The 14,494-nt window shown below is 35.2% G+C and overlaps 1 protein-coding gene across 47 annotated transcripts in view; it reads left to right on the forward strand.

Moving 5' to 3' along the window:
• Positions 1–14,494, forward strand: part of Ptprd (protein tyrosine phosphatase receptor type D) — a 629,514-nt gene that overhangs the window by 497,266 nt on the left and 117,754 nt on the right. For 26 of the 47 annotated variants that reach the window (XM_047523757.1, XM_047523758.1, XM_047523756.1 and 23 more), the window contains 3 exons: positions 1,844–2,053; positions 6,789–6,949; positions 12,770–12,781. In XM_047523757.1, coding sequence (XP_047379713.1) covers positions 1,844–2,053; positions 6,789–6,949; positions 12,770–12,781 — 383 coding nt within the window. The remainder of the gene's footprint in view (positions 1–1,843; positions 2,054–6,788; positions 6,950–12,769; positions 12,782–14,494) is intronic. The other 21 variants (XM_047523766.1, XM_047523781.1, XM_047523782.1 and 18 more) reach the window with 3 other exon arrangements.

Below are 14,494 nucleotides of genomic sequence, written 5' to 3' on the forward strand. Positions count from 1 at the left end.
GTAATTTTATGTTCATTGAGTCTAATCATTCATTGCAACTTTTGTGTTATGCCCCAGTTTCCGCATCTATAGGTGGGGATGATTGTAACCTACCTCATGGTTATTATACGGAGTAAATGAACTTAATGCATTTTTAGGCTTCTAGAATGGTGTCTGGTGTCCAGTAAATGCTTAATAAGTGGTAACTATTATCATTATTATGCACAGATCTAAATTTCACAACAGAATTGAAAGATAGTGTTAAATTTTTACCATTCCTATTTTATTAACCAACTGGTGCATAATTGATCAATTTCTCTGAATTCGTCATCAGATGGTTCAAATTTACCAAACAGATCATGTCAAATTTACTGTGTTTTTCATACAGTTCACATTTCACATAATCTTAATTGCATCACTAAATTCAAATTTAACGGAAAATTTTAGAACATTATAAATTAGATATTATTGACAAGTAACATGGGCACAAATAATCTATATAACCAAAAAACTGTTTTCTACATTTTTAGGGTATAATTTTGAACCAATTGAGCCCATTTGCAAGTCCCATGTGGAAGAAACTGTAGCACATCAGATTCCTAGTGGGCAGATTCAGTGTTTGTCTTAGATTCAATCTGCAGGCTTTATGCACAGAATACTGACCTTGATTATGGCACCATCTCATTCTATAAGTAGTTATCACTACTTTGATTTTTACCGTAACTTATTCATTTACAAAATCAAGAGATATAAATACTTTTCCTGCAGAGTTTTCATAAATATCTTAATTTTGTCTATCAAGATAAGTTCAGGGTTTGCCCTCAGGTACATAATCTTTTTCCAGTTTGTCCTCAGATACGTTCTTTTCTGTACAGAAAAAAACAAAACAAAAATTCTCTCCAAGAAACCTTTAAAAAATTGCTGCTTGCCTCAAAAAGCATTCCAGATTGAAACAGACCTATTCTGTTAAACCTGATGAAATACCAATATGTAATGGAAGAAGCCAATGACAGCTTTGATATCATTTTAAAATCAGTTGTCATATCATTAATGTGATTTTCTCCTAATTAGAGGATCAATGCAAAAGAACAGATTATCTAAAAATCTTTTTAAAAGAAACACATGAGATCTTAATGTATACATGTGTTTGTTTTCTCCAAGATAATATTAAAATTGATTTTCACCCATACTGCCTATGTCACCCAACAAACTCCTCAGAGGGCTGTATTCTAGAAAAAAATGGGTTCCATGACAAACAGTGATGCATTGCACCCAAATTATCAAGAGGGCAAATCAAGTCATAAATAGTTAAATGAATAACAATGTCCATTTTAATGTATATTAATTAAAAATTAGTCTTCAGATTTTGCTTCTGTTGCTTTGAGGGAATTTACATCATATTAATGATCTTATAATTGAAAACTAACCCCTCAAAAATGTGGTTATATTTACAGGTTTAGATGACTTTATCTGGGGTTAATAAATCTTGTTAATAAATCTCCTGTAAGGCAAGGGTTTTATGAATCAAGCTGCCTTTTCTCCTTAGACAAGTTATGATGCAGTATTGCCCTTTGAGAGAATTTCATTAGTGTAGGAAATGATATGAGCTACCAATAAAGATCTAATTGCCCTGTGTTTATAGCCTGGCCCTTGCAAGAGCAGTCCAGTATCTTATTTAACAGGAAGATGAGCATTTGGAGTATTGAGAGAACTGAGATTTAGTGATGCTGGCATTTTACACAAAATGTGGACAAATTGTATTTGGGTTGTTCCCAGTACTGAATTAATTTCTCCCATTTAACCATCAGTATGTTGGGTTATTGTTGTTTACGGTTCTTTTTCTGTTTCTCATTTCTTCTTTAAGCTGCTTAAGGAGATATCTAGGAAACGCAGAAGCATCCGTTATGGGAGAGAAGTTGAATTAAAGCCATATATTGCAGCTCACTTTGATGTTCTTCCCACTGAGTTCACCCTGGGGGATGACAAACATTATGGTGGATTTACAAACAAGCAGCTCCAAAGTGGTCAAGAATATGTCTTCTTCGTGTTAGCAGTAATGGAACATGCAGAGTCTGTAAGTTCATTATCATGGCATCTATTTGCTGTTGTACTTTACACAGTTGTAGCAGTATACTAGGTGGTTATTTGGGGCCATGTAGGTACATCCATCCTAATTATTTCTGTTGAGCTATCATTAAGTGTAAGAACAGACTGCCTGCCCTTCCAGTACACTGCATGAGATTGCAGTGCAAACAAGATGTCTTTGATGACAGGAAGCTTAGGTGGTTTCCATGTACATGAAGTACAAGAATGATAGGACATGGTTCTCCAGACCTGTCAAGGTCTGTTGCCTGGTGTTATATCCATTGCTTATAGTCTCCTTCTCTTATCCATGTAGAGTAGTATTTTAAAAAAAAAATACTGTTCTCATCTGACATAATACCTCATAGATATTAGTCCCTGTGATTTCAGTACTAACTAATAAACTCTGTAGTTCCACATGGTATATTTCCAAATATTTGAAAATATTGACTTTGGAAGTGGTTTCATTTATTCTTCTATAAAACTGCCAATAAGGCCATATAGTTCTTCTGCCCAGAATCACTGGAAGGTCTGTCTAGGAAGAGGCAAGCACAACCAATTTCTTTAATTGTAACACTTCACAAGTGACTTTATCAGTGAAAAGCCAAGAAGTTTGAAAATATTCAATAAAAGGAAGAATTCCTAAGGTACTCTAAATAATGAGTTGTCTTCTTTTATGTAATTCATCTTGCTCTTATGTCGTTTTATGCTTCAGTTGCTTTGAACATTAAAAAAAATGGAGAGAAACTGTAGATGGGAAAGGGGGTGGATTTTGAAGTGGCAGTTCACATTAACATTTAACATACATACTGCAGACTGGATCTTTCTAATCAGGGCCTGAGTCTGACAGGCGTGGCAACTCCATTGAGCCAGTCAATTTCTGTATGTAAGAAGCCCTCCGTGTGTCAAAGGTTTCTCCACATCAGGTGTTAGCGTGTACAGTGGGGCCTCTCTTCAAACGACTGAAGGAATTCCCCCGTGGAAAGTCAAAACACAAAGGCAAACTGGTTTACCTTTGTACGCAAAATGTCATTTCAAAACGATGTGACGGCCTTCCTGGAATTTTAATGTACAGATACGCTTTCTCTTTCCAGTTGAAATTTTTAAGGCAGAACATCAAGGGAATGGGATGTTGGAAATCATCTTTCTCTTTAAAAAAAAAAAAAAGACTTAGATACTTGAGAGGAATTTTCTTTAAATAGCTCTATGAACGTTTCAGAAAGCACATTCTGAACATTGAAGTAGATCAGAGACCCCAGCAAAGAAGAGAAAACTCATCTGATCATGCAAACAGACTGCACGCTCTCTCACTCTGGTTCCTGAGGTCTTCCAAACCTTTTCTCCCTGTTTAAGTGTGTCACCATTGCTGACATGTCTACTCCTGCCCTTACTGTGTCATCTGTTTCATTAATTGTAGAATTAAGATCTTTTTCCCCAAATTTATTTCTTTTCCTTTTCTCCAGCATATTTCTTGGTATTGCTCTCCATATAAACAGGGTTTTCCCTGTGATTTCTATGTGTTCAGGTCTGCATTTCCTTATAGATGAGAATTGTATCCAATTAGCATCATGTTTGCAGTGAGGTCATCCTTTTTTAAGCTTCAGACTTTTGTGACTGGTGGTTAATAATGTGCATAACCACTCCAAGAATGGATGGGCAATTCACAGAGTCAAAACATTTGTCTCCCCATCAAAGACAGGAGCTTTACCCCAATCCTTTGCCTCAGATTAAAAATATCAGAGAACCTAGTTTTGAATAGAGTAAAGTTAAAACTATTATTGCCACCCACTGAACAAATTCTACTTTTCATGAGGCTGTTATCATTTTATGGCTTTGTTTTCTTTTTATTTTAGCATGGCTTTGTTTCCTGATTTGGGTTGGAAATCTATGTGCTTTGGGAAGACCTTTGCTTAGATTACCATCTTGATTGACTTAGATTATTATCTCAAAGTTTCTTGGGAAATAATTTTAAATCAACAGATTTTGCTTCTATCTACAGACAATTTGAATGTGACCTACAAAATGCAGGGGGAGGGCACTATACAAACAGACAAACTTTATGTGAAGACTTACGTTTCTTGAATACAGTAGTCTCCTGCCAAGTCCTTTGTGTAAATTCTTATACCACATATCTTTATCCACCTATCCTCCTTCCCTTCCTTTCATTTCAGCTCTTTCTGAGCAGGTTGCAAATATATACTGACTTTTCTTCATCTTTTGATGCATTAAAAAATCTGGAAATCTAGTCAAACCCTTTCCTTAGCAAGTGAAGAAAATGGATTAAAATCAAACTTTCAGTACAGCATATATCGTCCTAACGTGCCTGCTGAGCTCGTTGTACTAAAATGCACGCTACAAGCCTGAAAGAGTTTTTAAAAGACGAAGGTTAAACATTAAATATATTTGCTGATCATTAAAGAGTATATATACTCATATCTTTCATAATCACAGCTATTTGAAAAGATGGAGCTTTTTTATTTAGCAAAGATTTGCTGAGACCCCACCAACTGCAAAGCTCTGTGCTAGCCATTTTAAACATATGAATACAAATAGTATATAAATCTCTTACCTTCCAGGAATTTATAATTTCATTAGAGGAAGTGAAGCATGTACACAAATTTTTTTAAAAAAAGAGAGTTTGATGAGCATCATTAAAAAAGGAATAAAGGACTAAGTAGAATCTTTAAACTTGTTATTTTTACATGTAATTTTTGGAATGACCAGTTTCTTCTAGTTAAGGGAGCAGTATTTAAGTGGGGCCTTAGAGGATAGTTGAATTTTAGGAGCTAAATGTTGTGGAACTTGTGAGGGGATTAAAGAGCAAAGATAGAGCATCTGGGGAGTAGTGGCAAAAAGCTCAATGTGATGGAATGTATTAGATGTGCTGAGACAGTTTAAAACAAAGTTGTGGAGGCCCTTGAGAACCATGCTCAGGTATGCAGGTTTTATCTAGTAATAACTAGAGAACCTCTTGAAGGTTTTATGCAGTTCAGGGCAGTAACTCTTGCAGCAGTAATGATTATTAGATAAAGGGAGAAGTTTTGGATATGGTTAGGAGAGCATGAATAAAGTCCTAAATAGAGATCATGTCCATGAGACTGCAGAGAGGACAGATGGACCTGTGGGTCACTGATGGGTAATATCAGTAGTTTCTATTCATAAATAATGGGAATATAAGAGAAATTGAGGAATTGGGAGAAAGTTGTATCTGTGAAGAAGGGAAATAATGCAAGCAGTTCTTCATTTGAGCATGTATACAGAGAAAATTGGAAATGAGGGTCTGAGACTGAGTAGAGTTCCTGAGTTTAGGAACTCCAGTGAAGAAGTAATCTGAACAGAGGAGGCTGGTAGTGAACACTGGGGATGATCTGAACATCTTAGGTTGGTGGAGAACAAAACTCAAGAATGCTGGTCCGTTGGATAGAATCACAGGCAGTTAACTCAGTCGGGCTCGAGCAGCTGGAAAGATTAAGGAATTAAGAAAAATCAGAGAAGGGAGTTTTTAAAAAGTCTTGGTCAACTGTGGCAAATCTGAAAAGCAGTCAGAATAGAATAAATAGAATTAGATTAGGTAATAGAGCCAAATAATTGTGTTTAGGTGAGAAGAGAGGAGAAACAGGGCAGCCAGTGGAGGTGGGTTGGAGAAGGTGGGAAGGAAAAGGGAAAGGACAATAAGAAAGGACAGAGTCAAGAGAGTGCTTGTCTGAAATTATGCTAAAATAGGATAGAACAGAATAGAATGTTGTAGAAAGTTCATAAATATTCATTCAGTTTATTCCTTCACCAAGTAACTATTTTTGAAATTATATTTATTATCGATTATGTTAGGAACAAGCATACCAAAAAGTGACTCTAATGAAATTAATTAGGAACTACTAAATCCTTTCAAGGTGTGAAAATTCCCTGTCTATAAAAGCTGTCATCATTTCTGCACATCATGCCACAATGATTTGTACACTGGGTTTCTCTTTGGAAATCGTGGGCTCTATGTGTCCAGAATTTGGCCTACTGACATATAGTACTAGAAGTACAGGTAGAATTAAATGCTTAACTAAATACCGACTTACTTTTCTATAAATTTACCTTTTAACTTTGACCTTTTTGTTTGATACAGAATGAGTATTTCAGTTCCAGTATACTTGAGACTGGCAGAGTTGGCAATTTCAGATGTTTTTGGATTTGGGAATATTTAAACCAAATATACTGTGTACTCCAAATATCTAAAATCAAGAATCCAAAAATCTGCAGTCTTAGGTGTTCTGAAATTGGTCAAAAAGTTTTGTATTTGAGAGTTGTGAATTAGGGATACTTATCCTGTCATTCCTTGAAGCCAGAACTCTGCTTCTCTTGATTTTCACATAGCTCCTCATCAGACATTTTGGGACTGGTTAATCATTGGTATTTATTGTTTATAAAATTATTTAATATTCTATATGCGGTTCCCACTGAAAAGTACCAGTTAAGTAATTTATACCACAGAAATGATTTTATCGTAAGATTTCACTCTATGAGCAAATTGATGGTGCAGAAGACTCTTTCTGCTCCATCTTTCTTCCCTCCCTTCTTTTCTCCTTCATTTGATTAATTTCATCCTTAATTTGACTTCGTTAACTTTATCCATTGGGCATCAAATCCACTGTGTCCTAAATTTGGGGGTTCCTTCTAATGCTAAATATAGTCCAGAAAGTCACTATTTGATAACTAAAATAGACTCTGCTTTTCCTCAGAAGATGTATGCAACCAGCCCCTACTCTGACCCTGTTGTGTCGATGGATCTGGATCCACAACCCATCACAGATGAAGAAGAAGGCTTGATCTGGGTCGTAGGTCCTGTCCTTGCAGTAGTCTTTATCATCTGCATTGTCATTGCTATTCTTCTTTATAAAAGGTAGGTTTGCCCAGAATTTCTGTTGCAACTTTGGGGGCTGCCTAATTTTGAGGACTTGATAATTATTCTATTGTCACCATGTGGTTGATTTTAGTAGGGTTATCTTAATGCAACCCTATGATTGGTAGGAAAATATTTCCATTAGAGTTAGAACAAAGTGTAAAAACTGAACTATTTAGCATCTTGTTCAATCTGTGGTCTGCACCTTGTTGTCCACCAGGTGTGGATCCTAGACCACATCTTCTGCACTGTCTGATGTAGAATGAGAAACTTTTTTGATGTCTGAGATATTAGCACATTCACTGCAGACCATTCCATGCAAGTTTTACTTCGATTATTTTAGGTGGTTAATTATTGAATGTCAACATATTTTTCAAACCACTATTACAATTTTGCACATTTGTATCCATTTCATAAGTGTAATTTGCTGTGTGCTATAATATTTTTCTGTAGCTGTGTTTCAAGATTTGGCAAAAGGAGCTAACAATGAAAGACTTTGTTTTTCAAAAAAGAAGATGGAGAATACATCTCTCTCACTTTTATTCTATTATTCCACATATTTTTTAAGTTCTCTTTTGTAACCAAGACATGGGGATGAGAAGGTATCAGTTTTTTACTTTAACAAGTACAACCTCAGTCCTTCTCCTGAATATCAATCTGACTACAATTAGAGTACAGGTAACTCATACCTTCCCAGTCTTTTCTTATCTTCCACTCTTTTTCAATTTTATTTTTGCCTACACTTTATATAAGTCAAGTTCCTGCCCTTCCCCCAGGTGATTTCCCAGCCTCTTGAATAGAGCACATTTATAATTCTTTCCCTAAACCTTTTCTTACTCAAAATTATAATATTAGGAATATCTAATCCTAATTAGAGTAAGATATATTCCATATTTGTATAAATATATCAAAATAGAGTCTACTGTCATGTATTACTAAAAAGAACAAATAAAAACTTAAAATAAGCAATTACATGTAATACATTTCCTAAAACATTTAGAATGACTGAATTCTGAATTATCTCCCTTCAAATCAATTTTTCTTTCAATCCAAATTTTATTTTCATAAGATTTTAACCTTTCTTCCCATTTCCTTTGTGGCATGTCATGTCTTGGAATGCCTCTATGAAGGTGATCCCCTCCTTATACTATAAACAGCTTCTCTTTCCCTCCTTTTCTCCTTCCCTATCATTCTCAAAATGATTATCCTCATTTTGATTCTTGCTCAATCTGATTATTGCCACTAATTCTTCTTCCTACCCACGATGCCTTTGGAGGGGTTACATGACTTTTTTCTACCTATATATCCTTGTTCTTCTTATGTTCCTATCATAAGCTGATGTTTGTTTTTAATAGCCTCTCATTTTGACTCATTAAAAAACCCTTCAAGATACTTCTCTTTTAGGAAAATCTGAGACTCTTTTCCAATTTTTTTTTTTATTCTAGCACAGAGGGTTGAAAAAATTAATGACAAATGATGAAAAAAAAGTTCATCACCACAACCCATTAAATTGCATATCTTACTTTAGAGCCAGAATTACTGCCCCCCCCACAATCACTGCCATCACTCAATTATCCGCATCCTGAAATAGCTGAGAAGGCTAGTGGTTGAAGGCAAAAATGTCCTCTCAGCTGATGGTTTGAATCTTTCCATCCCAGCCCATGTCTTATTAGTGTGTGTCTCACAGAGCCTGTCATATTTTATCACCTTACTCCCGTATAGGAGATAAGGGCAGGAAGTAAGAGCTACGAACATGCCCCAGAATAATTATGGAACATGTCTGAGTGCAAGAAGCTGGTGCCCTTTCCTGTTTGTTTGCAGCAGGAATTACCAGAACAGAAATATTATTAAAAAAGCAAAAGTAAAATTCTACTTCAATTCTGATTCTCTTCTAGTAAATATTTGTTCAAACGGTCACATACTATGGATGATCAAAAAACAAGTGCCTGTTAACAGTTGCATTTCTAGACTATATCAGATAATATTTTTTGATTATTCAAAATGAACAGAATGCATGCCTCATTTTTCAAGCTGTGTTTCATTATGATATACTTAAGTTATACCATTAACAGAGCTCTATATGGTATTTGTGAATCAGTTGATTAAATGGGAAAAAAATAGACGTTTTACAGCTCTGATAATTTTTAAAAGATTTATAATTAAGTTTTCCTTGCTTCATCTGCATGTGTTTGAAAAAGAACCTACTCAGTTATGATTTTTCCTAATCCTGCAAAAAGAGGCATCATATTTAAAGGTTTTATGACTCTGTTAAAAGAGTTGCATTTTAGTGTGTGCATATGTAAGCATCGTCTAATGCAATTGTTAGAAAATGCACACATCCTCGAATCCTAAGTATATTTAGCCAACCATCTGAAGGCCCATGAAGCGTTTCTGAAATAGAAATGCTTGCTTCAGCAGTAAAGAACATTCCTGACTTGAAATTCAAGTAGACCCAACAATGTCCTTCTTGATTATCATGAGGCAGTTCAAGAGGAAATCTTCTGTACCCAGTGAATAGTGTCTTTTATAGCATGTGTTTTGAACAGAGTTAATTATATAATAAATACTTCATTTCCTCTTTTTAGGTGCCTTTTAGTTTATATACAGGTCATTAATAATGACTCAGAATTGGAAATATCTTTATTGTTATAATTATTGATAAATTATTATTTCCCTTTATGCAATTGATGCTTTATGAAAGGAATGAGCATAAAAAGGTGTTGATTCACATTGTCTTAATAATTTCCATTATCAAATATACCTATTTACAAGATAATTACATTAGTAATAGGTCTGTGACTATGAATGTTTCATACTTTATATTTCATATAAAGAAATATAGTTTACCCAATTGTCTGAGGAGGATTTGAAGCTTATTAATTATATTAATATGGAAGTAACACCCTCTTTATCTTTCATTCTGTTAATTTGATTTTGTTTTTATTCTAGTCATTTGTTCAGTTGTATTGATAATAAAAAAACTGTTACTGAGACTTCTAAGGGCACTAAAATAGCATCAGAAAATTAAAATATGTTTGGCAGGTTTTTAGTGCTACAAATTTTTTTGTACTATGACTTTTTAAAAATTTTGTGCTTCATATTCAATGTGAACAGTGACTTAAAATGCACATTTCAGAGGTAAGATGGTAGGAAGGTCTAAAAACAAACCAAACAAGGAGTCAGAAGACCTGTGTTCAAATCTCAAGTCTGGCCACGTGAGGTAGAAAGAAAGTCATGCCAGCCCTCTGGGCCTAGATTTCCCAATTATACAATTGGTATGTTGTTTAGATAATTGAGGTTTTTAAATGATAGTATGTTATAGTCTGAGAAAATTTTTAAAAGCAGGTGATAGGAATAGAACTATATTATTTCTGCTGTGTGTATTTAGCATGAATCCAGCCTGCCTTTGTCCAGCCACGTTCAGAAATTAAAATTCATGGAGCAATTGGAAGTTCTTAGGTATTCATCTGCCCTGTGCAGCTGTCACATGTATAAGGCTTTTTAGTCTTTAGTTCTAGAACTACACAAGAATTATTTATATAGAAGATAAATACTTAAGAATAAAATATTAACCTGACTCTGAAAAAAGCTTCTCAGGATGGATGAGAAGTAAGTATTAATCTGTGGAAAAAAAAGCGTGGATTAGGAGGTTAGAGAAATCTCAAACACACCTTGGACACGAACAGTCTAGCCCGAACAAACAGGGTGAAGGGAGTAGATAATTTCCACTCCCATCTCAAATGCTTTCATGTGAAAGCCATGAAGTAGATGTGACTGAAATCGAGACTTCAGCTTTTCCAGCTTTCCCCAGCTGCAGCCTGGGCTTTGATTCTTTAATCTTCTCTTTTTGTGTCAATTCTACATATATTTCCAAGTTGTCATCAATATCTTGAGACACTGTTAAGAAATATGCTGCCCCACCAACCCACCCTGGACATTGCTAATGGATCCTGCCTTCTGGTGTTCACACAGCCCCCTCCAAGGCCTGCAAGGCCTCCCCCATCACATCCTGCCACTCCTCTTGGCCCAGCTAACTCATCCATCAGAAGTGAGCTAAGATGCTACCTTTTAGATCCACGCCTTTCTAGATGCCTCTCTCTTCCCCTATCCTCTCTACCAGTTAAAGCTGCCTTAGGGTCAGTCCCCTTTTCTATGCCCTTAAAGTACTTTTTTCTTATAGAAACTATTGCATTTCCATAATTATCCATTCTCTGATTTGCTACCACTGAACTGGTCAAGGACTCTTATTTCTTGTTGTGACCCTAGTGCCTAGTAGTGTGTATGACAGAGACCTACATTGAGTAGTTGAATTTATACAGGTCGAGTAGTATTAAATAAACTTCACTTGTTTATTCCATCACCTTTATCTTGGTTGGCAAGAACTATGATAAAGCCATTGGCCATAATTTAAATTTAGCCTTTCAACTTAGATATTTGCACTAAATATATACCCTCAATGTGCTGAAACTGATATTTCATAGAAGAGGAAGTGACTTGTACACTAACCGTACATCTGCTCATGTGACTATCCATGCAACTTTTAATACATAAAACTGGTAATTCACTGAGTGGTTTTCTTCCGTCCAGAGGAGTAGATTGTCCTACACCTGATTTTCCTGATAGGCCTGGATTAAAAAAAAAAAAAAAAAATGAGCAAGTTAGAAACACATATGTAGAATTATTTTAAATTAACACCTATAAATCACTTTCCCAGTAGGTTTTAGTTCATCCCATTTTTCAGTCTTTATATGTGTGTTTGTACAACTTAAATGTGGATTTTCTTTCCTCTCCTCTTTTTTTTTTTTTTTTTTTTTTTTTAAAGAGATGGACTGGATTATCTCATAGTCCCAAACACTTCAGCAATATGGGTATTTATTTTTATGCATTTAGGACTTAGTATCTTTTTCTTTTTCTTTGCAGTGAGAACTCACTAAATATTTTTCAATTTGCCTCAAAGTGCAGATTGTTTGGGTTTCTTTCAGGGAAAGGTTACAGTATCCACCAAAACAATATTGTTGTTTAAGTAATCAATGTATTATCACACATGAGAGTAACAGTAGATGTGTTCGCAGATAGCAGCACTCTTTGTTGAGGAAGATATCTGTCTTTTCAATGGCTGGTAATAAAATGCTTCTCTGGATTGGCCCAGCTGTATTAATGGGTCATGCTCTGTAGATTTATAATGATGAGTATTATATTTTCCCAAACTGAAAATGTATTTAATCCTTTACTGGGAAAAAGATTTATGATTACCTTACTTGTCAAGAGATGTTTGAAGAAATCATTTCTGCCACTTTATTACCTTGTGGTGTAGTATTCAATTGTGAAAATTTTGTGCAGTTCAATGCAATTTACAGATATTTCATATCATTAAAGCAATAGTGTACCTCTTAACTGAAGACTCTTTATTTCAAATGAATGAATTTCCTTTTATGAAATGCTGTTGTATTTTCATCATCAAATACATTAGTAGTTTTCTCATGGCATGTTTTGTAAAAATGAAATTATATTTCCATCATCAAACACCTCCTGGGATATAATTAACTGTGGCAGTATTTAGTAGGTGATGGATAAAAGTGAACATACATTAGCACACACATTTTTCTTCAGCGATGCAACCTCATGTCCTCCATTTACTTCATGATTAGAGGCCTTATAACTATTCTGATACACTATCATTTCCTAATATGTGTCAGTTATGTATCCTTGCTTGTGAGCACTAGTTTTTAAATCTTGGTTGTCATGGTTACTCTTGTTACCATTGGCCAACTAACATTTAGCTTTTCTTTTTTCCTTTTTTGCTGCATTAAAATGGAGCAGTAAACCTGACAGGTGAGGAATAGAGACCAAACCCTTTCATTGCTCAGTAAGAAAAAAAAAAAAAAAAAAAAAAAGATTCTGATAGCCTTTGGAGGTGTCGAAGAGGTAAGGGTGGGGGCTGCATCTAGAGGATACTCTCTGACTAGTGGAAAATGGACAAAACCTACATGTATATGATAATTTTAATACTTAAAACAATTGAGGAAAATAAACATTTTGTCTCCGGGGAAAATTGAGAAGGTAGTAAAGCCAGTTTCTGAGTTTTCTGTGTAGTCAAGGTTAAATGCGCATGTTTGTGTTAATGTGTCTGCAGAGTGGAAATTTGAGGTGTCCCATGAGCCCTTTTGTTTTGTTACATTTGTTTTTTTGTTTTTGTTTTTTTTAACCAAAGATCAGTTTTCAAATTTGATCAGAGATCACCTCTTGATATAGGGATACTGGCATTTTCACACCCTGCAAATATTGAGGGCAGGTCCTCAGTGAAAGCCGTTTCCTAATTCACAGTTATTACCTGTGTCTTCCAACCTTGATTAATAATAACAATACCAACAATAATAATAGCTAAAGTACACAGTGTGATTATTGAATGTTGAGTCCAAACTGCCTTCCCACCTTCCTACCTTTATATATATTATATATAAATATATATACACCTGTATAAATTCCTGATTAAAATTAAACTAAAGAAAGGATTTCAGAGAATCCCTCACGTCCTCCTATCATTGTGCCCCAATGGCTCTTACTGAGTGTTCCCTGGATCTTAGTGGTAGCATCAGTGTGCCCTGGAAGCGTGACAGAAATACAAGTTCTTATGACCAGGCACTGGAGCAGCAACCAGTGTTTTCAGTCACACACACACACAAACACACACAGATGATTCTCGTGTACATTCAAATTTGAGAATCACGATTGTGTTATCTTCACTGGAATCACTTTATACTGGCCAGCAAGCCAAGCGTTCAGTGATAGGGATCTTAAGACTTCTTCTGCAAGGTGTCTTTTCTTGTGGACATCTCTACTTGGCCATTAATCCAGCAGAAAAACACAAGCCATATTTTTCTTAGCCCCCAGGCCCCCAGCCCAAACACAAAATTCTGAAACAACCTAATGTACTCAGATCTAATTTCCATTGTGACCACTGCCTACATTTTATAACTCAGTCACTGCCTACTCATTCTATTAAGATGAGAGAGTTGGGCCAAAACTTACACAACACATTGCAGTCCTCTATTGTGTAAGTGAAGAAATTGAGAAAACACATAGCAGTGGCATTACCAGATTTGAGATTACAGTCTTCATGGTATCAGAACTGTGACATGTTTGAAGTAATTTCTTTGAATATGAATAGTAGAGATTTCAAATAAGTATTTCTTTCAAAAGTCAATTCCCAGATGTCTGAATGTCTTTATTTCAAGGCAGTAAATATGATCTTCCATTACAACCTTCCTTTGTTCTTGCATCCTCCCTAGATGAGAGGCAGATGAAAGTGAAAATAAAACATCCCTTAGACCATAGAGCAGTGTTTGTGCTTCATACTCTCCACTTCCCAAACAACCCATTTTTATCACATTAGCATTTTCTGACAGATCTCAAATATCATGTGATCTTCTACTTCCTTTTTTGCCATGTAATTCCTGTACATGGTAGATACTTCTCACTGTGAGCAATAAAATTGCACTAGAGTTTTATACTCTTAATCAAAAATATAACAAGACAAAATTCAGA

Source organism: Sciurus carolinensis, chromosome 14, assembly GCF_902686445.1.
Source record: "Sciurus carolinensis chromosome 14, mSciCar1.2, whole genome shotgun sequence".
NCBI classification, from domain to species: Eukaryota; Metazoa; Chordata; class Mammalia; order Rodentia; family Sciuridae; genus Sciurus; species Sciurus carolinensis.